The sequence below is a fragment of the Amblyomma mixtum genome, chromosome 4 (assembly GCF_055824585.1).
Source record: "Amblyomma mixtum isolate Tamu chromosome 4, ASM5582458v1, whole genome shotgun sequence".
Classification (NCBI taxonomy): Eukaryota; Metazoa; Arthropoda; class Arachnida; order Ixodida; family Ixodidae; genus Amblyomma; species Amblyomma mixtum.
The window spans coordinates 31,388,486-31,410,370 of record NC_143015.1 but is presented as its reverse complement, the minus strand read 5'-3'; the positions used below and the strand labels follow the sequence as shown (position 1 = coordinate 31,410,370).

At 48.9% G+C, this 21,885-nt stretch overlaps 1 protein-coding gene across 1 annotated transcript in view; it reads right to left on the bottom strand.

Moving 5' to 3' along the window:
• The window catches only part of LOC149346071 (uncharacterized), a 45,938-nt gene extending 37,881 nt beyond the window's left edge, over nt 1-8,057 (bottom strand). The window contains exon 1 of the mRNA XM_089541245.1: nt 7,123-8,057. Coding sequence (XP_089397371.1) covers nt 7,123-7,826 — 704 coding nt within the window. The 5' untranslated portion in view covers nt 7,827-8,057. The remainder of the gene's footprint in view (nt 1-7,122) is intronic.
• Between the last annotated feature and the right edge of the window lie 13,828 nt (nt 8,058-21,885).

The window sequence follows — 21,885 nt, the reverse complement described above, 5'->3', positions numbered from 1 at the left end:
ATCATTCATCCCGATAAAGCCTGCAAATAACAATGCCGGTAATTCTCCTTTTTTTGCCACAGGAACCTGCTTGATCACAACAGGAGGAACTTCACACTCAGCGCTAAGCCTTTGAATTAAGAGTATAGTCCTAGACAAAAGAATGCCGGAGTCTCTCTGCCTCCACACGCATGCGTAACGGTTGACGACAGATAACAGGAGTCAAAGCAATCGGATGTCCAGAAAAATGAGTTGCAGGCCTACCTATAGTCCACTGTTTCGCTTCGCGAAGTACCAGTTACAATTTTCCGCCTTGTAGCTTTGTGGATGGTACTACCCACCTCCGATGGCGTGGTCACTTGGTGTTGATGTGAAAAGAGATGAATTGTTTTCGCGACAAACCCTGGGGACGAACCGGTTCGCCTACTCCTAAAATGAACACCAGAGAGAGTGGCTGTGCTCTTAAAAGGCCAGTGAGTCCGACAGGGTCTCGCATTGCCGTGCAACGGACACGCACGCAAGGGACACACTAAAGAGGACCGCTTCCATGCACAAGCTAGAAGTAGAATGCCCTTTACATTGCTACTGACGGCTTTAGAAACTATGCGAAGGTCTTCTGTAGAGGAGGAATTGCAGAACGTTTCAGAGAACAGTTTATTGTTAGGTATGTAAGGTAAGCACTAATCTGGTTGAGATTTGTAAAAAGTCCCTTCTGGCAATATCGTTTACTATCAGAGCTTCTAACTTTCATCTAAAACTTCCTTCTCTCCTCCACCGCCAGCCATACACACGGCCAACCCATTAGGCCACCGACAAGGGATCGCGGTCTGAGCTCCTCGGGTTCGGAATTACCGCCGAACACACACAACTGACTAGGCCAGCTCCCACAAACCAAGGAATTCCACGCAATCGCACTCCCATTCCGCCACTTTGCCGGCAAACTGGTCCACGAATAAAAGGGTGATTCTCTCCAATTTCCGTCCAGAAAATGCGACAAAGGGAAAGGGACACATCAAAAGTCAGCGCCACATCCGCACACTCCTAAATGCACCCAAAGAAATCGCAGCCACAGTTGTATATGCTGTGTGAAGCAACAACAAACCGCAGCACCCATTTCCGATGATTCCTGCAATTGCGCAGTCCCGCCGTCGAATGGAAGTAGAAGGAAACAGCAATTGCACTGGGCCCTCTCTTTGGGATCAGCCAGGCTTGCATAGCGTCTGCTCGTCCTACTCTCTGCTACCCAAGACAAGCAGTACAAGCACTCAGCGTTCTTATCTTGAGCGTGCTCTGCCATATTCGTTTCTATTCCGTTCAGGGCCATTCATATTTTGTTTTTACACAACGCGTGCGAGTCAAGACCATCCGGTGTGATAAAATCAATCCAATTCCTTAATGCAAAGATACTGATACTTGGCAAACGATTGAACGTTCTAACTGCGATATGGGTCACCATTGTTTTGCCACAGGAAGACGCTCAGTATACTGAGGACTGCGCGAAAAACAGACTCCTCCTTCACTGCCCCGGGACGTCTTTACGTTAGTTGTGGGGTACCGTGCTCGTCCTTAGCCCTTGGTAAGTTGAACACGTTATGTTGCTCTTATCAAGCGCAGCTGATAAGGACGATGAGAAAACGGGCCATATGTTGGCGGTAACCGGCAAGGATTTAAGTTGTTTGACGGTGGAACGAGGCACTCACCCCTCAACGTAACGGTTAGGTCACAGTCGTTTTTCCCAATCATTTCGCCTCTGAAAAGCCGAACGCCATGCCGGAGGAAATGTTGCACCCATCAGAAAACCGGCGGGCACGCGGCGGCACAGGGTATCGAATACAGCACCTTTAAAATGCGAGGCGGACACTCTCCACGCGAACACCATTACAGGAAACACATGGTTGAACTGTCTTTGTTTCAGGGGGGGAGGGGGGATTCGATTGTGCGGCCTGCTCGTGTCCCCCCTCCCGCCACCTGATTCGTGCCGGTGTAGTTTCGGCTATTAGGCTTTGGTCCTGTGCAACGCCAGCGGTCGGAGTGGGACAGCCTGAACCCACTCTGTAGAGGTTGCCAATCCCCAGGAGAGGACGCAGCAGCCTCTCCGCGACACTGTGAGAGTGTCGCATTCCACGATGCCCGTTGCCCGTGTGCGGGGGCAGGTCCGAAGGGTTATAGACTGGCACGTGGAATCCGGCTCAAAACAGAACTTGCGGCATTGTATTGAATCGCCAAATTTAGCCGCGTGGTCTTCTTTTGGTACGAAGGGCGTACCACCCAGCCGCGGGCGCATTGTTTTTCCGATTCCGAAGAGCTCGGTGCCTCGCGGGGGCTTGAGGCTGGGCGAGCTAAGCTTGGGTTTTGGGGAAGTCGCTCTTAGACCCGAAGACGGGAAAAGTAACTCAGCTAGCAGCCCACTCGGGAGGCCAGTAAGCCCCGAAACTCGCGAAAACCTGGCGGTTAATACCTAGTAACGGTTAGTAGAACTAACGAAATCTCAGGGAGCCATCAAGCTCCTGAAGCCTCGACGGGCTCAGCCCACTTCGCATCCCGTTGACCTAGCCCGTGCAGATACACCTTGAGGTAGCACGTGATACGAGCAGCAGACATGAAATGAGACTCCAAGCCGTGGGAGCATGGAGGTAGGAGTTTCAGATACTATGTCAGGGGTGAACGCCGGTGGTGCGACGCGGCGACAACAAGGGTTCCCGCAGTGTGTGCAAGTACCATGGAGTAAAAGCCGAAGCACTGAACTGGTGGTGTGAAAACTCTGTCGTCCCAGTACTGTTGGACAGTCGGTCTGATGCAACCTGGCTTGGGCGAGGAGTTCCTAGCCTTGTCCCTGTTAGGTAGCCATGTTTCGGACAGTCCGAGACTCCGGTCGCTTTCCCTAGGTATGGAAGTACGCTTGGAGGCCGAGGGCCGCACTATCGTTGTTACATTAAGTTCTCACCATTTACGGAGGCCTTTAAAGGAACTCAGAGGATCAAAATATGGAAAAAACCCTGCATTTCCCAATCCCACCTATTTTCATGCCTCAGTCTACTCATTGTCTTTGCTTCTCAACAAAACAAGCAGTGAAGAGAACGGGAGGTAGATTTTCGTCGTGAGGGAAGTACATTTATCTCTTTCCGTATGTGTATGTATGTATATATATATTGTTACAGGTTCTATTTACAAAATACTATGTACAAGGCAGGTCGAGAAGAGCTTGGTGCGCCGGCGGCAGGATACTGGACTTTCTCTTCTTCTTCCAGCCGCCGCACGTCTTCTTTGTTCCTCAGCGCCCATGCGCAGCACGTGACATTTCCCCGTTCGCAGACGAAGCCCTCTGGGCCACTGAATCAATCGGGATCCCGAGAGTGGAATGGCTTCAGCCGTGCGACATGCACGACCTGGGTTGTCCTTGAGCGGCGTCCTTGCGTTGATTGGGGAGAGATGACATAGTTGAGGTCATTGAGGCGAGCAACAACGATGAACGGGCCTGTGTAGTGGGATAGCAGCTTTTCTGACAAACCACGCTTGCGTAGGGGCGTCCACAACCATACAACGTCACCGGGCAGGTAGGAGACATCCTTGCGCCGGCGGTCATAACGCTGCTTAGAGCGATGCTGTGATGCCAAGGTGCGTATCCGGGCAATCCGACGGGCTTCTTCAGCGCGACATAGAGTGTTGGCAATAGAAGGCTCGGTGTCGAGAGAGAAAGGTAAGATGCTGTCGAGGGAGCTTCGAGGCGGACGGGCATAAAGGAGGAAGAATGGGCTGTACCCAGTTATTTCATGCCTCGACGTCACTGATAACAACTCGAGGAGGTCCATGCCGGAGGATGACAGCACGAAGAAGGAAGAGCGAGACCTCAGCAGCGGTGGCGCAAGGTAGGGCGGCGGTCTCACAGTAACGGGTGAGGTGATCAACGCACACTATAATCCAGCGGTTACCGTTGGACGAGCGGGGAAACGGGCCGAGCAGATCGAGTCCAACTTGTTCATATGGCGTGCTTGGAGGTGGCACAGGATGCAGGCGTCCAGGCGAAGAAGTCGTGGGAAGCTTGAACCGCTGACACTGCACGCAGGTGGCCACGTAGCGCTGAACCATATGACGCATTTTTGGCCAGTAAAAACGTTCTTTGATGCGGTTAAGGGTCCTGGCAAACCCCAAGTGCCCAGCCGTGACGTCATCGTGCATTGCCTGCAGAACAGAGGAGCACAGAGTAGCCGGAACGACGAGGAGAAAGCGCGCACCTCCAGGCGAGTAATTCGTTCTATAGAGTAAACCGTCGCGAATGCAGAAAGGGCTTGCGGATGTCGGGTCACGGGCTTCGGCAAAAAGCGGCGCCAAGTGCTGATCCTTGCGTTGTTCCGTCTGGAAAGTGCCAAGATCTGGAAACTCTTGGGAAACGGCAGCGAGATAGTCGTCGAAGTTTTCATCATCGGAAGTAGTAACCGTGAGCGGCAGCCGCGAGAGGCAATCTGCGTCGGCGTGTTGGCGGCCACTTTTGTAAGACACTTTGAAGTTAAACTCTTGGAGGCGTAACGCCCAGCGGGCCAACCGACCGCAGGGGTCGCGTAGATTGACCAGCCAGCACAGAGAATGGTGGTCTGTGACGACTGTAAAAGCACGTCCATAAAGGTACGAACGAAACCGTTGTACGCCGAAAACAACGGCGAGACACTCTTGCTCTGTTACAGTGTAATTGCGTTCCGACTTGCTGAGGGTGCGACTTGCATAAGCGACAACGTGTTGATTGCCCTCATGGCGTTGGATAAGCACAGCACCCACGCCGATGCCGCTGGCGTCAGTGTGGAGTTCAGTCGGTGCTGTCGGGCAGAAATGACGTAATATTGGCCGCGAGGTGAGGAGAAACTTGAGCTGCCGAAACGCGGAGTCGCATTCGGGAGTCCAGTGGAAAGGGGTGTCTTTCTGCAGGAGACTTGTAAGCGGGTAGGCTAAATCAGAAAACTTGGGAACGAAACGCCGAAAATATGAGCAAAGTCCTAGGAAACTCCTGAGCTCTTTCACTGATTTGGGTTCTTTGACACTGCTTACAGCTTCAACCTTCTGCGGGTCGGGTCTGACGCCATCCTTGTCAGCGAGATGACCAAGCACAGTAATTTGGCGCTCACCGAAGCGACACTTCTTCGAGTTCAGCACGAGGCCCGCTCTCTCTATGCAGTCTAGGACAATGGCTAAGCGGCTGTTATGTTCGGCGCAGGTCCTACCAAAAATGACAACATCGTCCAGATAACACATGCAAACTTGCCACTTCAGGCCACGTAAAAGCGTATCCATAAATCGTTCAAAAGTGGCAGGAGCGTTGCAAAGGCCGAAAGGCATAACATTAAATTCATACAACCCGTCAGGTGTCACGAATGCTGTCTTCTCTTTGTCTTGCGGGTGCATCGGGATCTGCCAGTACCCGGACCGTAGATCCACCGAGGAAAAGTAGGAGGCTGAGTGGAGGCAGTCAATGGCATCATCAACGCGCGGGAGCGGGTAAACATCCTTCTTTGTGACAGTGTTAAGCCGGCGGTAGTCGACACAAAATCGCCAAGTGCCATCTTTCTTTTTGACAAGGATCACTGGAGCAGCCCACGGGCTTGAGGATTCCTGAATGATGCCGCGGTGCAACATGTCACGGACTTGTTCATCAATTATCTGACGTTCGGAAGGCGAGACGCGGTATGGCTTCTGTCGAATCGGCTGTGCAGATCCAGTATTGATCATGTGATGGGTACGGGAAGCTGGAATCGGCGGTGGTTGGTCGCGACCAAAGTCAAACACGTCAGCATGCTTCATAAGAACGGCCACTAGTACCTGGCGGTCGCTAGTGGGTAGGGATTTGTTGACCATGGCTAGGAATTGAGAGTCGCTCAGATCGCGGCGTCTAGTTGGACGAGACACGTTGTCAGTGATCGCGGCAACTGGTACAGAAAAACGTTCTTCAAAGCCAGCAAGTTTTAAACCACATGGCAATACTGCAGGTTCGTTGGAGTGATTGACAGTCCAAAGAGTGGCATGGCCCTTGGTCACATGGACGACGCTGCGGGGTACTAGCACACTTTTCTTTGCACAGTTAAGGGAACAAGGTTCCACCACAGCATCGAAGGCATCAGAAATCGTGCTCGAGGACACAACGGGAACGAATATGGCAGACATTGCTGGAACGACGGTATCTTCAGAGACAGAAAACACTTGGGCAACCACTGGCGAGTCTTCTATGAGAGCTGACCGAAGGCCAGGACTTAACGATATGCCACCACTGCGGAAGTCGAGAGTAGCGCCGCACTGGTGCAAAAAGTCAATACCGAGGATGATGTCATGCGTAGAACGAGGGAGCACCGTGAATTCAGTTCGGAACATGTGGCCAGCGATCACTACATTCACAAAACAAATACCAATCGGAACCAATGATTCTCCCCCTACACCCCGGAATATAACAGCACGATCCCAAGCGAACATTATTTTACGACCCAGGCGGTTCTTGAAAGTTGAACTCATCACTGACACCGTGGCACCAGTGTCCACTAAGGCCATGACGCAAATACCGTCCACTAAAACTTCAAGGCGGTTCCTTAACATAACAACGGGCAGAGGAATTGGCACTATCGATGATCCGGCGACCGCACCTCCATCGGCCGCACACGCTAGTTTCCCGGGGACGGTGGGGAACGACGTTGGGGAGAAGGCGAGCGGCGAGAGCGGTGCGGAGGTGGAGTCAGACTTCGGTCAGAGGCGGGGGAGTCGTTCCGTGGTGGCGCGTAACTGGATGGGCGCTGAGACGATGTGAAGACACGGTCATGAACAGGCGCATTGAAACTGGGGCGAGGGTATGACCATTGGCGCTGGGAGCGGGAATACTGGCCCCGGCGACGGCAGAATCTAGAGATGTGACCGACCATACCACAGCGGTAACAAAGTGGTGGGTCGGGGGGGCACTCGGGATAACACTCCTCGTAGCCAGTGTCGAAACGACCATCGTACTCCGGCTGCCGCAGGTGGCGTTGCGGACGAGCTGGCGCCCTGGGGCCGGGGCGGGTGATCCGGGGAGCGTCGCTGTAATCAATGCGAGGAGCACTGGTAGGGGCCTGGCCAGACGAACTCCAAGGGGAGGAGCGGTAGGCGGGAGCCGCCTGCAGAGAACAGCTCTCATACGGGACCTCACTGCGGCGAGCAACATCTTGATGCCGGGAGAGTTCGTCACGCACGATTTGACGAATGACGTCAGGGAGAGTCGCCGCATTCACAGTCTCGTGGAAATCCACGCTGGCGACGGTGGTGACGTTAGGCAGGCGACCGAACTTGGGAGTAATTCGACGCAGTTTTAGAGCTTCAAAGGTGCGGCAGTGCTTGATGATATCCGTGGGCGAGTCTAAATTTTCTTTACTAATAAGAAAGCTGTAGACGTCCTCTGCGATGCCCTTGAGGAGATGACCAACGCGATCTTCGTCGGACATACTGGGATTAACGACTTTGCACAGCTTCAAGACCTCTTCTATGTAAGTCGTGCAGGTCTCTCCAGGCACTTGCGCTCTCTGAAGCAAAGACTGCTCAGCGCATTTTCGTTTGGCAACGGTATCCCCGAAGCAGCTGCGGAGCTCTTCCATGAAGCGGTCCCAACTCGTTATTGATGCCTCATGGTTTTCGAACCAAGTTAGCGCGGTGCCATCGAGAAAGAAGACGACATTGGCCAGCTGAAGAGTGGCATCCCAGCCGTTGTATTTGCTCACCCGCTTGTAATTGGTGAGCCAATCATCCACGTCTTCGCCAGCCTTCCCGGAAAACGTCCGCGGCTCACGGTAGTGCTGCCAAGCGGGCGTTGCTGCGCCGGTCGGACGTGCGTCGGCTTCCTTGGGCATTTGCACGGGCAACGGTGGCAATCCGGCGATTCTTCGGCTGCAGCGGTTGCGAGAGGGGTCCGTGGTGATCGACCCAGCACCTCCACCACACTGTTACAGGTTCTATTTACAAAATACTATGTACAAGGCAGGTCGAGAAGAGCTTGGTGCGCCGGCGGCAGGATACTGGACTTTCTCTTCTTCTTCCAGCCGCCGCACGTCTTCTTTGTTCCTCAGCGCCCATGCGCAGCACGTGACAATATATATATATATATATATATATATATATATATATATATATATATATATATATATATATATATATATATATATATTACGATGAAAAAACTTGCTCGACTGCTAACAACATAAGTAAAGAGTTGAAGTACACTTCTTAAAGAAACATTTATTTACCGACGGTTTCGGACGGTGGACCGTCCTTCATCAGGGTAAGGTTGTTTGTGAACAAAAACGATCCACTTGCTCACGGCACCGCACACAGATGGAGAGGGGAAGACGCTCTCCTTTGAGGAAACAAAACAAAACACGAAAAGCAAGACAGTGGCGGACAAGGGTGTTCCTGCCGAATAAGGGGAAAATGAGGGCTGCAATGCGAGCACACAAAAAAAGAAAAGAACGAATTCAAGAAAGGGGAAAAGAGGGGGTGGGGGAAGGGAAGGAGGCAAAAGGTTGTAGCGGAAGTGGAGAGGGGTGAGCTGTCTGCGAGGAAAACCGTTGAGAAGAAATATTGTGGGCGGAGGCTTCCTTCGGCGGGAGCGGGACGTTCGAACACGCGGGAAGAAAACATTATCGCGCCCGTTGCATCACAGTGCCAACCGCCCGACAGAAGTGTGGTTACTGACTGTTTGAATGTGAGTTACGGCGGCGGCGCGATCACATCGGCGGAGAGTTAACCGACCAGACGCCGGACGGAAACCTGATCCCGTGGCTGGGCCCCGCGGAGACCCAGCGCCAGCCCCCGGCCGCTACTCGTCAGCCGCGCGCCCCCTCGCAAAGACACTGCGCCGCCGACGAGGTGCCCTTTCCAAAAAGCGAAGTGGGGGGCAGAGCAACGAAAAAACGAGAGAGAGTTCGGACGCAGAGCAGGAAAAAATAAAACGAAAAAAAGGAAACGAAAGAAGAAAAGAGAAAGAAAAAAAGGGAAAAAAGGAAAGAAAAGGAGGCATGAGAACTTGCAAAAAAAGTGAAAACGGGGGGGGTGGCTTGCTAAGTACCTCCCTCATCTACCTCACCTTTTTGAAAAACACGAGGTAGCCCAAATTCACTTACGGCCCCTTGTTAGCGCCCTGCGCCTTCGTAAGGCAGGCAAGTAGAAAATTGGGCTATCTAGCTGGACGACCGACGAACGGGATTCACAGTGATCCACAACCATATTAGTGTATAGCAACACTCCTAATCCTCGTTCGCAAACCAATGTAATGTATTGAGTATCATTCTTGTCGTTCTGTTTGAAATGGCATTTAGAAAAAGGGGCGGGGGGTGGAAGGCCGCCTTATGGTTTACTGCAGAAGTCGTTTCAGCAGCAATGTTTGGGCATAAGGAAGAAAAGAAAGGCTGGGGTACGTCGGGACGGAACGGTGGCTCCGCCGCATCGAAGAAGGGGTCCAGCAGGCGTCGATTAGATGCATTGGTCAACTTAATTTATTAAAGGTAGATGCGAATCACTGGTTAAACTTGTAAACTGAGACAAAAATATAAGAGGTCACATAGTAAAACAGTCAGTCATACCCCGGGGCGCGCAGCATCTTTGGAGCGGAGGTCCCGAGCAGCAGCCGGGAGGCAGCCGTTCCTCTCTCGAGTCCCCTCTTCGCGCCAAAAACCCGCTCTTAAATACGTTTGCCCAGGATTCTGGGGACACTTTTAGTAGCCAATCGGAAATGCTGTTGTCGGAGCCAATGACAAGGATTTCTTTAAAACAGAGCAGCCAATAGCACGCCGGTGCCCACGAGGCTGTTTACTCGAGAGCACCGCGTAAAATTCCCCGAAGACGTGCGCATTTCCACTCGGCACACAGATACAAACACACAAAACGACACCCGAAACACAGGGAACGCAAACCTCGCAGTCGGTGCACCACGCGACCCGCCGTCCGCGCCTTCAGCCCTCGCGGCTCGTCTCCGGCATATCTGGTCCGCCGGGCAGTGTGCCGCCCGAGGCAGTCACTTCGCGCGACTCTCCTGCAAACCACAGGGGGTCCGCGCGCCCGCTCTGGTGGCCCGGACGCGGCCTTGGGCGACCTCGCCCCCTCGCAGTTTACTGCGTTTTACTCTAACTAAACATTCACACAAGGCCGGGGAGGAGACGCACAATGCCTGCTTACAAAGAGCCCCAGAGAAAACGGCTCTGCCAAATGTCGGAGTGTGAGCCCCTCTAATGGCTCCTCGCACAGCAGGGAGCACACGGACAGCAACAGTCGCACCATGGGGAGAACACATTCAGCCTGTCAGAGAAATGGCGCGCGAAACCTGCGAAGCTCGCTACGCGACACCTCCCTCCTAGGAAAAAGAGTGTCCCACTCGTTTACAAGAATCGAGTACAAAGGAAAGGCGTGCATATATATATATATATATATATATAATATATATATATATATATATATACTGAGCCACCACGCCGGATATATATATATAGCGAAGTATACGCTTTGTTAAAGGAAACATATTTATTCGACTCGACGTTTCGATCGGGACACCGATCTTCTTCAGGAGTGATGTTACATTGTTAATGCATCCCCTTTATAGGGGTGGGCACAGAACAGGTAAGTGAGCAACACAAAGCACATAGCAGAAAAATACACAAAAAACACACCTAAAAAAAGAAGTTAGAGTGCGACCCACAAGAAAAAAAAATAGAGAGTGCGATGAGCAGGTACTCAGTTAGAAAATACAATGTCCAGATGCAGCCTCTGCTTTGTTAAGCACCACAGGCTTGCTTATTGAAAGGCGTGTCCAGCTCCGAGATGCTTGACAGGGTGCGTGGCCGTGCTGCAACTTTCGTGCAAAGATGCGGAAACTTGTCCCTAATCCTGGCCGCGAGGGCAGGAAAAAAAAAGAAGATATCTGACCCCCCCCCCCCAACCGAGATGGTAGGGAAGAGAAAAAAGGAAAACGAGAAAACGAAAAGAGAAGGGAAAATTACCTCGGAAGAAAGGAAATAAAGAAGGAAAAGGAAAGAGAAAGTAAAAAAAACCTTTAAAGCAAAGCTTTTTCTTCGCACTCCGCAATAATGCACCCACCCTAGGTTGTGCGGAAGTATCAGAAGGAATGTAAAAAATGTAAGCTGGTAGAAGGAATGTAAAAAATGGTAAAATTAAAAAGGAAAAAAGAAAATTTATGTGGCGTAATGTTGTTTGTTTAGAGCGCCCCGCATGCGATTAGCATTTTCGTGAAAACCTTCCCATGCTAATCGGATGCTAATCGCATGCGGGGCACTCTAAACAAACATTACCCGTCCTCTATAATCAACGATGCTATTAAAAAGGCGGAAGCCACTAATATTAATCACGTGAATAAGTAATCTCAGTCAGCATCACAGCGCTGTAATCTCATACCAACCTTCGCAAATAACTTCTCGAAAATTAGCAAAATCCTTAAAAAACACTTCAATATCATAGAACAGAGTGACCGGCTTTCAAAAAAAAATATCACAATGGTCCCCCGGTAACACAAAGCCCAAAAAATCTACAAAACCATGTGGCCCATTCGACAGTCAATAAACCGAGAGCTATAGGTTACACACCATGCCGAAAAAATCGATGCCAAGTCTGCAAACACATGGAAACCACGGCACTGGCTAAAAGCACCCATTCAAACTTCAAGCATTCTATCCGAGAAGACCTAAATTGCGATTCCAGCAACATGGTTTACATGCTCGAGTGTGGCGACAGTCGAATGCAATACATAGGCCAAACAGACACTTCCTTCCGATTCAGAGTTAGTAACCACCGCTCACATACTCAATCCCTCCCCAACTTCCCTTTTTCGAAACACTTCCGCGAGAAAGGCCACGAGTTTGACAAACTTAAAGTAACAATACTACACAGTGGCTTCAAAAACACTCGTGAGCGCGAGCAAAGAGAATCACATTTTATTTTTAAATTTAACACAGCGCAAAATGGCATTAATGAAACTTACGGCACCCTCATTTCTCTTCCGAGGTCAGAGGCGTACGAAATTAAACAAAGCACCACTGACTCTGTCGTCCGAGGTCATACTCCTTTGTGCATGCCACATTTGTGCGTTCCTTCTCCCTCCCCCCCCCCCCCCCCCTCCTCGGGTCTGCTCACCTTGTGATCCCGCGAACGGCGAATAATTTTTCTTTTCTTCTTTTTGCTTTTTAATTCTAATATGTAAGCTAACTTTTTTTGCATTCCTTCCGATATTTCCGCTCAACCGGGAGTGGGTGCATTATTGACCAGTGGGAAGAAAAAGCACTGCTTTAAATTTTTTTTAGTTTTTATTTCCTTTTTTACCTCTTTTTCCTTTCTTCCGAGGTTCTTTTCCTCCTCTTTTCGTTTCCTCGTTTTCTTTATTTCTCTTCCCTGCTCTCTCTTTTGGGGGGTCAAATATCTTCTTTTTTTTCCGGCCCACGCGGCCGGGAGAAGGGACAAGTTCTCGCATTTTTCCATGAAAGTTGCTGCATTGCCACGCACCGTGTCGAGCTTCTCGTAGCTGGACACGCCTGTCAATAAGCAAGCCTGTGGTGCTTAACAAAGCAGAGGCCGCATCTGAACGTTGTATTTTCTTACTGAGTACCTGTTCATCACTCTCTCTAGATTTTTTAAGGCGAAAGCCTTTAATGCCTCATTGTTGTAAGCAGGAGCTGTCGACAGAAATGTCACGCATTTCAGTTGGTCGAAACGGTCGTGACGTCCCAGTGCGCGAATTTCAAACGGGGCCAATTGTACTTGGGCTACTAACCATGCAACCAGTTAAAGGAATCGTATAGTGATGTTCCAAGTTTGACTGAGTTTAGTTAATTGCTTACTTAACCAATTAGTCTAATTAACCTTTCTAGTCGGAGCAGGTAAATAAATAAAACCGAGTAAGAAATTGGCCGAGCTTGGGAATCGAATCCCGGTCTCTGGAGTGCGAGTCAAGCGCGCTACCACTCCGCCATGCCAGCTTTTTTTTTTGTTTTAGAAAAAAAAAACTCCGCCATGCCAGCTCGATGGTTTGCAATGAACAAAGGTGCGTCTAGTAAATACAGTGTCTTCGTTCACTCCCATCTTCTTCTCTTCCCGTTACGGCGAGGTTTAGGTGTCCACCGAGATATGAGAGACAGATACATTTCCTTTCCTCAAAAACCGATTTACCGACGAGCAAGGCGTTTCAGATTGGTTTGTCCGCGCTTCAGATTGGTCCAAGTTGTCGTGACGTCACCGCGCGCGAATTTTGACGGGTGTACACCGAAATATGTGAGACAGTTACTGCACAACTTCCTTTCCTTAACTACAATTTTCGACTAGTGTCTACTGAGATATGTGAGACAGTTGATGCGTAATTTCCTTTCCTGAAATACAATTTTCATTTTCTTGATTACGGCCCCTTTTTCTTCTGTCACTCACACTTCATCCCTTCCTGTACGGTGCGGCTTCGGTGATGGCCCTGGCGGTAGCCGACAATAATGCAAAGCTTCTAACCTCCAGCTCAATCATTACCAATTCGACCACAGAGGCAGAAGAGGCAGCCATCGCGCTTGCTCTCATTTCTACATCTGCCACAAAAATTATCTCCGATTCCAAATCTGCAATTCTAAATTATGCGAAGGGCTACATATCCAGCACCGCTGCTCGTTTACTACGTTTCTGGCAGCCCCGCGCCTCATCACCCTCATCTGGACGCCAGCACATGCTGGCCTCCCTGGCAACGAGGAGGCTCATTCCCTAGCCCGAGGTCTCACATTCCGGGCAGGAGTCGAGCCCCCTCTACGAGCCTGGGAGCGCCTGCTCTCCTTCCGTGATATTCTCTCGTACTACCGAGACAAACGAAGGGAATACGCACACCCAGCTCCATCCCTCACCATACCGAAGGCTGCACATTGGCGACAACTACAAACCCGAACTGCTCCATACCCAATACTGCTGCATGTCCGATACCCAGACCAATTCCCGTCATCATGCAAACTTTGCGGCAAACCAGGAGACTTCTTACACACCCTCCTCACATCCCCACCTTCCCTCATCCCCCATCACCAACCGCGGCGGAGTCTTACTGGGAGTCTCTTCTGACCAGCTCGTCCGCTCAAGACCAGCGCCGGATCATCTCCAGCGCTCACAGAAGGATTGCGCTCCAGGGGCTATCCTTCGCGTTGTAAGGGTGCCTCCTCCTCACATTGAGGAGGCATCCAAGTGCCATGTAGGGGGCTTCGCCCCCACGATTTAAATCATTGGCAATAAAAGTTTCCACCACCACCAGGTGTCCACCGAGATGACAGAGAATTACAGCCCCATTTCCTTTCCTCAAAAAGCGTTGCGTTCAAAGGGCAACGCATCGCGCCGAACGGGTGGTGGCGTTCCTTGGACTCCATGGCAGCGCTACAACACGCTGTCGCGTTCCACTCCTCAAGGCGAAACTTAAGCTTCATTAATTGGCAGTTAATTAATGCACCAACAAAATGTGCACTGAACAATCGCGTAGCAGAATGCAGCACTCAGGCTTTCGCCATTGACCACTTTAGCCGCTAAAGTTCCTCGTAATTTTTTTTCTTTCGTGTGGGTCGCACTCCCTGTAATTTCTTTCTTACGTGCGTTTTTTTATGTGTATTTTTCTGCTATGTGCTTTGTGTTTCTCACTTATTGTTCTGTGTCCATCCCTATAAAAGAGGATGCATTAACAAAGTAAAATCACTTCTGAATAAGATCGGTCTTCCGATCGATATATATATAATGCAGCAAAAAAAAAGGAAAATCTTGGCACGGTATGTAGTAGTAAAAACGTAGACCAACGTTTGAAACACTTGAAACAATTTATTGACGTTTCGACCGTGGAACGGCCTTCGTCAGAATGTCTGGGTCGAGAGGGATGGCACAATATATGTAGGTAAGAACAACGCACAGGATAACAGAGCCAAAAAATTCGATAAAAAAGCACGGTAAAAAAGCATCAGGCGCATGTCTACAGAACGATAAATGAATCAGAGTGTCAATCACATGACGATAAATGAACCACAATACACAACAGTTACTTTGCGAAATTTAGTCTATCTGCTGTGTTAGCTACATATAATAAACATGGCAATGTACTTTACTTATAATCAGTCCTAAGATGACAAGTGACCATCTTCAACAGGGAGAATTGTAGAAGGAAGAAGTTACACATGATCAATGAAACACATGGAGGCAATGAGCACCATAATCAGTATAAGGAATATCTATTACTAAATCTAGAAAAGAAACTGATGACGAACCAGAATACACTGACCTAAACGCTAAATATTTGGGCATTACGAGGGTATGGAACTCAATTTTCCTGTGCTTTCATTTAAACCGGAAGACACTGTATTAAACTTATAGATAAGGCAAGACTCCCTAATTTCCCGGTCATGATTAGTCTTAAAGCCTGATTCCAGAATGGTAGCGGAAATCTGATCAAATGAGTGGCCAGTGAGTTGGACATGCCTTGATAGCGGTAAGTTCGGTAGGGCTTGAACGTGGGCTTTGTGGTTGTTGAAGCGTAATCTAAACGGGGTTTCAGTCTGACCTATATATTGTAAATTACATACGGTACACTGCAGCAGGTAGATGACATTTGCAGTATCGCAGTTGAAATCACCGCGAATGCTTAAACGAAAGAGTGAACCTGTGCTATTGACGCTACAAGATGTGGTCATGTGCAGAAATACTTTACAGCGACTCTTGTTACATGGATGGCAGCCTACGGGTTCGGGGGAATTGGTCTTTGACGATGTTAGTATATCGCGTAGGTTTTTTGACCTTCTGTAAACTACTTTGGCTGGCTCTAAAAATATATTTTTCAGGCGATCACTTTGCATAAGAATGTTATAGTGCTTATTTAGGATTGTTGAAATTTTTGGAGCAGATGCAGAATGGGTCAAGACAAGATTGGTTTGAAAGTGCTGAACTGTTGGTTTATCTTTGGCAAGTAGACTCGATCGGTGTAGTGTATCAGCCCGCTTAATGGCGTCATCTATAAGTTGTGGTGGGTAATTCTGCTCAGTTAGCGAGTTACGAAGTGTAGCGCAGTTGCGTTCAAAATCAGATTTTTCCGAGCAGATGCGTTTGAAGCGGACCACTTGAATGTAGGGGATGCTGTTTTTAACATGCTTGACATGGCTACTGTCAAAGTGCAGGTACTGTTGGCGGTCAGTAGGTTTACGGTACACTGTTGTAGTTAAGCGGTCTTCATGAAGTGAGACTGTGACGTCAAGAAAATTTATTGTAGATCTAGAATAAATATGGGAAAATGATATCGAAGGATGCATGCTGTTGAAATCGGCGATAAATGATAGGAGTTGGGCTTCGCCATGGGGCCAAATGAAAAAAATATCATCGATGTAACGCCTATAGCAAAATGGTACTAAAGACCGGCTTTCCAAAAATTTCTCTTCAAGCATACCCATAAATATGTTTGCATAATTTGGGCCTATACGGGTACCCATTGAAGTACCACTCGTCTGGACATAATGTTTGCCTTCGAATTCAAAATTATTTAACTGCAATATAAGTTTCAATAAGGTTGTCAAAGTACAACTATCTACTGTTTTTTCTATGCTAGCTTCATTATAGGCAGTCACTACGGCCCGGATACCATCTTCATGCGGAATGTTCGTGTAGAGCGATGTGACGTCGAGCGTGACGAGCAATGATTCCGGAGGAATAATCAGGTCGATGACGTCAGAAAGGAAGTGCGTTGTGTCTTTTATGTAAGACGGAAATGTGGGCGGAATATTATTAATGAGCGTGTCGACGTACCGGGACAGATTTTCCGTGACACAGCCGACACCGGAAACAATGGGCCTACCTGGAATCTTCTCTTTATGAATTTTAGGTAACAAGTAGAATCTACCGGCTACCGGGCTGAGGGGGACGATTGAGCGAAACGCGCTTTCTGTAATTTGGTTGTCCTTATGAAGATCTAGCAAGGTGTCCTTAAGAATATTTTTGAACTGATCTGTGGGGTCATACTCCACAGGCCGATAGAAAGATTCGTCTGTTAGCTGCCTATGTGCCTCGGCAACATAATCGCTTTTATTCATTATTACCACGGCACCACCCTTGTCAGCCGGCTTAATGATGATGTCGCTTCGAGACGCTAACTGCTCCATCGCTTTTTTCTCGCGAACTGAAAGGTTCCGATGAAAATGGTTCTGTTTCTTATACAGTTGTAGCACATCTTTTTGTACAGCACTAATGTACAATTCTAAACACTTGTCATGCTGTGTTGGAGGAACCCAGTGTTTGTAAGATGGCAATGTATTGCGCGATGCATTTGAATTAGGCTTATTATGAAAAAAGTCTCGAAGGAGAAGATTCCGAGCAAAATTATCCAGATCTTTCATCAACTGAAACTCGCCAAAACCGCCTGTGGCAGGACAAAAGTTGAGGCCCCGGGACAGCACTTTATTTTCTTCGAAGCTTAATTCATGATCTGAGATATTAATTATATTCGAAAAATCGGGAGTACTGCGTTCTTTTTTAACCGCTAGTGCCGCCGTGAAAGAAGATGGGCATTCTTTGTCAGTTGAATTATGCATGAATTCACGATCATTGCTAGCTACGTTGGAAGAATAGCCTACGTTGTCTCGTAACAGCTTTTTTGTTTTAATGGCGCAAAGCTCGTCTCGCTTTTTGGTTTTGTACTCTTTCAACGCGAACGTTTCAGAAGAGCTTAGTTTATAGCGAGAGCACAGTTGGTTTGCGGTATTACGTAACATATTCCCGGAAGATACGTAATGTTCTAAAACAACACAGGTAAGTTCAAGCGAAGCGGTTGCTAGTATCGTATTCCATCGTGATATATTCTTTTCTGACATTTCAGATATAGCTGGTTTTACGGTTATGCGAAGGCCTTTCGGGGCTATGGACGAGGCTAAGTAGGTCCTTAGGGTGGCAACATGCAACTCGTGGCGAATGCACTTCTCGGCTGTTTTTCTGAGCTTTAGAAATCCGACAGAGTAGTGTGTAGGAGCACTGTTACCGGAAAATGACGTGGCTAGTCATCGCTGTCGCTCGGACCGGGAAGCTTTGGAGTTGGTGCTGCGGAGCTTGTACTCGTGACGCTCAGAGGCTGCGACAGATTTGTCATTTTTGGTAGGGCGGCCATTTTGTCTGTGTGGTTGAGTCTTGGAGGCACTAGATGAACAACCCGGGATTCATGCAGGTCTTGTTTTCCCGCACAGTTGGTGAGGCGAAGGCACAGCCCCTGAGGACGCTGAAGCAGGCCTTGTCTTTTCACCCAGTCGTTGAGGAGAAGGCGCATTCCTTGACAACGATGCGTTGGGCGTGAGGTTCGCTGAAGAGCGGTGGCCTTTTGCTGTAGACGCTGCTCCGACTTTAACGGGTGGCAGTGGTGGTTGCTGATTTCTTGACGACGGTTGGGTGCTGGTGTGGCTCGCTGTGTCGCTATTTCTGCCAGAAACAGCCACGGAAGCATTCGTAGCGTCAGATGGACCGTTATTTTCACAAGGCGGTTGAGCACGGGAGACAGTCGCGGAAGTCCTGGACGTTAATGAAGGCCATTCATCTTCGCAGGATGGGGGAGCGATGGGATGAAGTTGGGTATCAGTACTGGTAATCTGAGTAGAAGGTTGGGGCTCACTGGAAGGTGCGCATCATTCCAGGAAGGTGAAGATCTGTTGTAGGAAGACTGGAAGCAGATCTCTCTAAAATGGCCAGCCAGTAATGAGACGCCCTCAAAACTGGGATGCAGGCCATCAGCCGCGAGGAAACGGGCTGTTGGTAGCCAATCGAAACCATGTTGTAGAAAGCGGACTATATGTAGCTAACACAGCAGGTAGACTAAATTTCGCAAAGTAACTGTTGTGTATTGTGGTTCATTTATCGTCTTGTGATTGACACTGTGATTCATTTATCGTTCTGTAGACATGCGCCTGATGCTTTTTTATCCTGCTTCTTTATCGAATTTTTTGGCTCTGTTATCCTGTGCGTTGTTCTTACCTACATATATTGTGCCATCCCTCTCGACCCAGACATTCTGACGAAGGCCGTTCCACGGTCGAAACGTCAATAAATTGTTTCAAGCGTTTCAAACGTTCGTCTAAGTTTTTACTATATATATATATATATATATATATATATATATATATATATATATATATATATATATATAAAAGAGTTGGGGTTTGATGCCCCAGCTGCTAGCGCCGACGAAGGAGAGAAAAAAGAAAGACGAAGCTGACGAAGTTCGGATTTTGCGCTCAAGAATGCTAGTATTTTGAGCAGCACCGCTCGAACGAAGATTGTGGCCGTCCACATTAATTGTGCGAGTCAACTCATTACACTTGGTGGAGGTGCTGCATGCGCTTCCCCTGGACCTACGCCACGATGCCCAGGCTACCAGGGTCTACCAAGACGTCCGACACCCCGGCCCAACCTGCGCAGCCTGTTCGAACCACTGTCATCGGTTCCGTGCCGTCCGTCAGCGGCACCCTACAATCTTCAGCGGTATGAACGATACAGACGTAAAAGACTGGCTAGCCTGCTACGAATGCGTGAGTGCTTACAACAAATGGAATGACACCGTTAAGCTCACGAACGTCATTTTCTGCTTGACCGACGTCGCCAACTTATAGTTCCGTAACCACGAAGCGGATTTTACTACCTGGGCAGCTCTAAAAACCAGCCTCACTGATGTCTTCGGCCGCCACGCTGTCCGAAATCTTCGCGCCGAAAAAACGGTTGCGCAGTCGTGCCCAGCAGAACGGCGAGAACTTCACCACCTATATCGAGGACGTTGTTGACTTGTGTGAGTGTGCGCGTCTGTGTACACGCACGCAGCACGCACGCACGCACGCACGCACACACACACACACGCGCACGCGCACACGCGCACACGCGCACACGCACATCTCCATTTCCTTCAGCGTTCATCACAATCTGTTTGTTTTTATTTCGCCTTGCCATGTAATTAAAAATTCGGAAAGTCTATCCATTATAGACCTAATCTCGGGTGCGTTGGTTATGGTTTATGACGGCTAAAGAACCTAAAAAAACTGGAAACATCATTCATACGTTTCTCACATGCCCCTTTTTCTTCAGCACTTTAATGGTTTGGTTTTGGTTTGGTTTTGTGGGGTTTAACGTCCCAAAGCGACTAAGGCTATGAGAGACGCCGTAGTGAAGGGCTGCGGAAATTTCGACCACCTGGGGTTCTTTAACGTGCACTGACATCGCACAATACACGGGCCTCTAGAATTTCTCCTCCAAAGAAATTCTAGCCAGCAGAACTTTTTGCTGGGCTAGTTGGTCCATTCTGACATTGGTGAAAACAGCGCGAAAGAAGAAGCCCGAAGGCGAAACGAGGAAGTGACAGGAAAGAGCGCTGACTGACAACTGAATTTATTGAGCGAAACTCGCGCAATATATAGGAAGGCAGTGCCAAAGATAGTCAGATGCAGTCAGATGCAGTCAATTCTAGCCGCCGCGGCCGGGATCGAACCCGCGTCTTTTGGGTCAGCAGCCGAGTACCATAGCCACTGAGCCACCGCGGCGGCAGCACTTTAATGACTTTGAACTAAGTCTTCATGTGTTATAGTGACTGCCTTCAAATCCGGTGGGATTGGACACCCTTATTGCCGAACGGGGCCATGCTTGTAAGAAGTAGATTCGCATAGGTATAACAAGGTAAACCTGACAGGTGACAGCTTCCTAGAGAAAGCTCAAGACATGCAACCGTTTCTTTTGGGGAGCTTTCTGTCAGGAAGGTGGTAGTTTCGACATACGCAGCCAGACTGCACCTAAGCATTTTTATACAAGGCGGAAGAACTGAAAAAGACCTGCAGGGAGCAGGGATGATTGAAAGTCTCAGATACTAGTAGCTTTCTCAACTAGCTGCATCCTCCAAAAGTCGATGCTTCACAACTTATCTTCAACTAAACACCTTTGCTATGATAAACATAAAACGAACTTTGCCATAAAAACAAATACTTCACTTCGCTTTCTGCTGGTATTATTTCGGCTTCCACTTTTGATCCCATACAATGACTGGAGCAGTGCACAGCCTATCCACCTCGCATTTGGATTCCCTCTGAACGGAGTGTGGGATTCCATGGCTGTTAGTTTGCATGGATTAAGTCCTTCAAATTCTTGAATTTTAATCACGATCCTTTTACTCAGTAATACGGTGCAAAAAGAACATATCTCATAAGCTGCAAAAGAAGGTGCAAAGGAAGGTGCAGACCTTGGCTATTCTTATGTCACGCCACATATGTTAACCAAATTAATTAGAAAACTATTTATTCAATTCTTTTTAACGCAAGTGATGTGCACTTCATGATATCAGTTTCTTCAGGTAGGTTGTACAACCAAGCGAACAAAAAAAATACGTTTAATAGACCAGACCGGCAGCAGAGAGCGGAACTCCAGTCAGAATACGACGAAGACAACTATAAGCTGAAGCAACGGCTCAGAGGATCACGCGGATCACGCAGAGCTTACGGCTCAGTGTTTCGGCAAGCAAGCCCTGGGACTGAGCCTCACATCACAAGGAAGGATCGCAAACAGAGGAGAGCGCACTTTTGGCACGGGTACAATAAATCACAGCACTGTGGGCCAAAAGAAAGTTGCAGCCGAGGATGACGCAGTGAGAACACTGGCCCAACACAACAAACTTGATGGTGTGAAGTGTCGGTGATGCAAACACGAACCGTGCGCGCTGGCACAGGGTGAAGGCGTTACGAGGTGGCCGGTCGGCGAGACAATCAGCAAGCAAAGTGCACACGTAACGAATTTTGCGGCGAAGGCCGCCATTAATGATGGACACGGCAGCGCCCTCGTCTACGAGTACGAAAACGTGGAATTGCATTCAACAGACACTATAATCATGTAAGCAGGAGTAGACCAGGACTTGAGTAGTTCGCA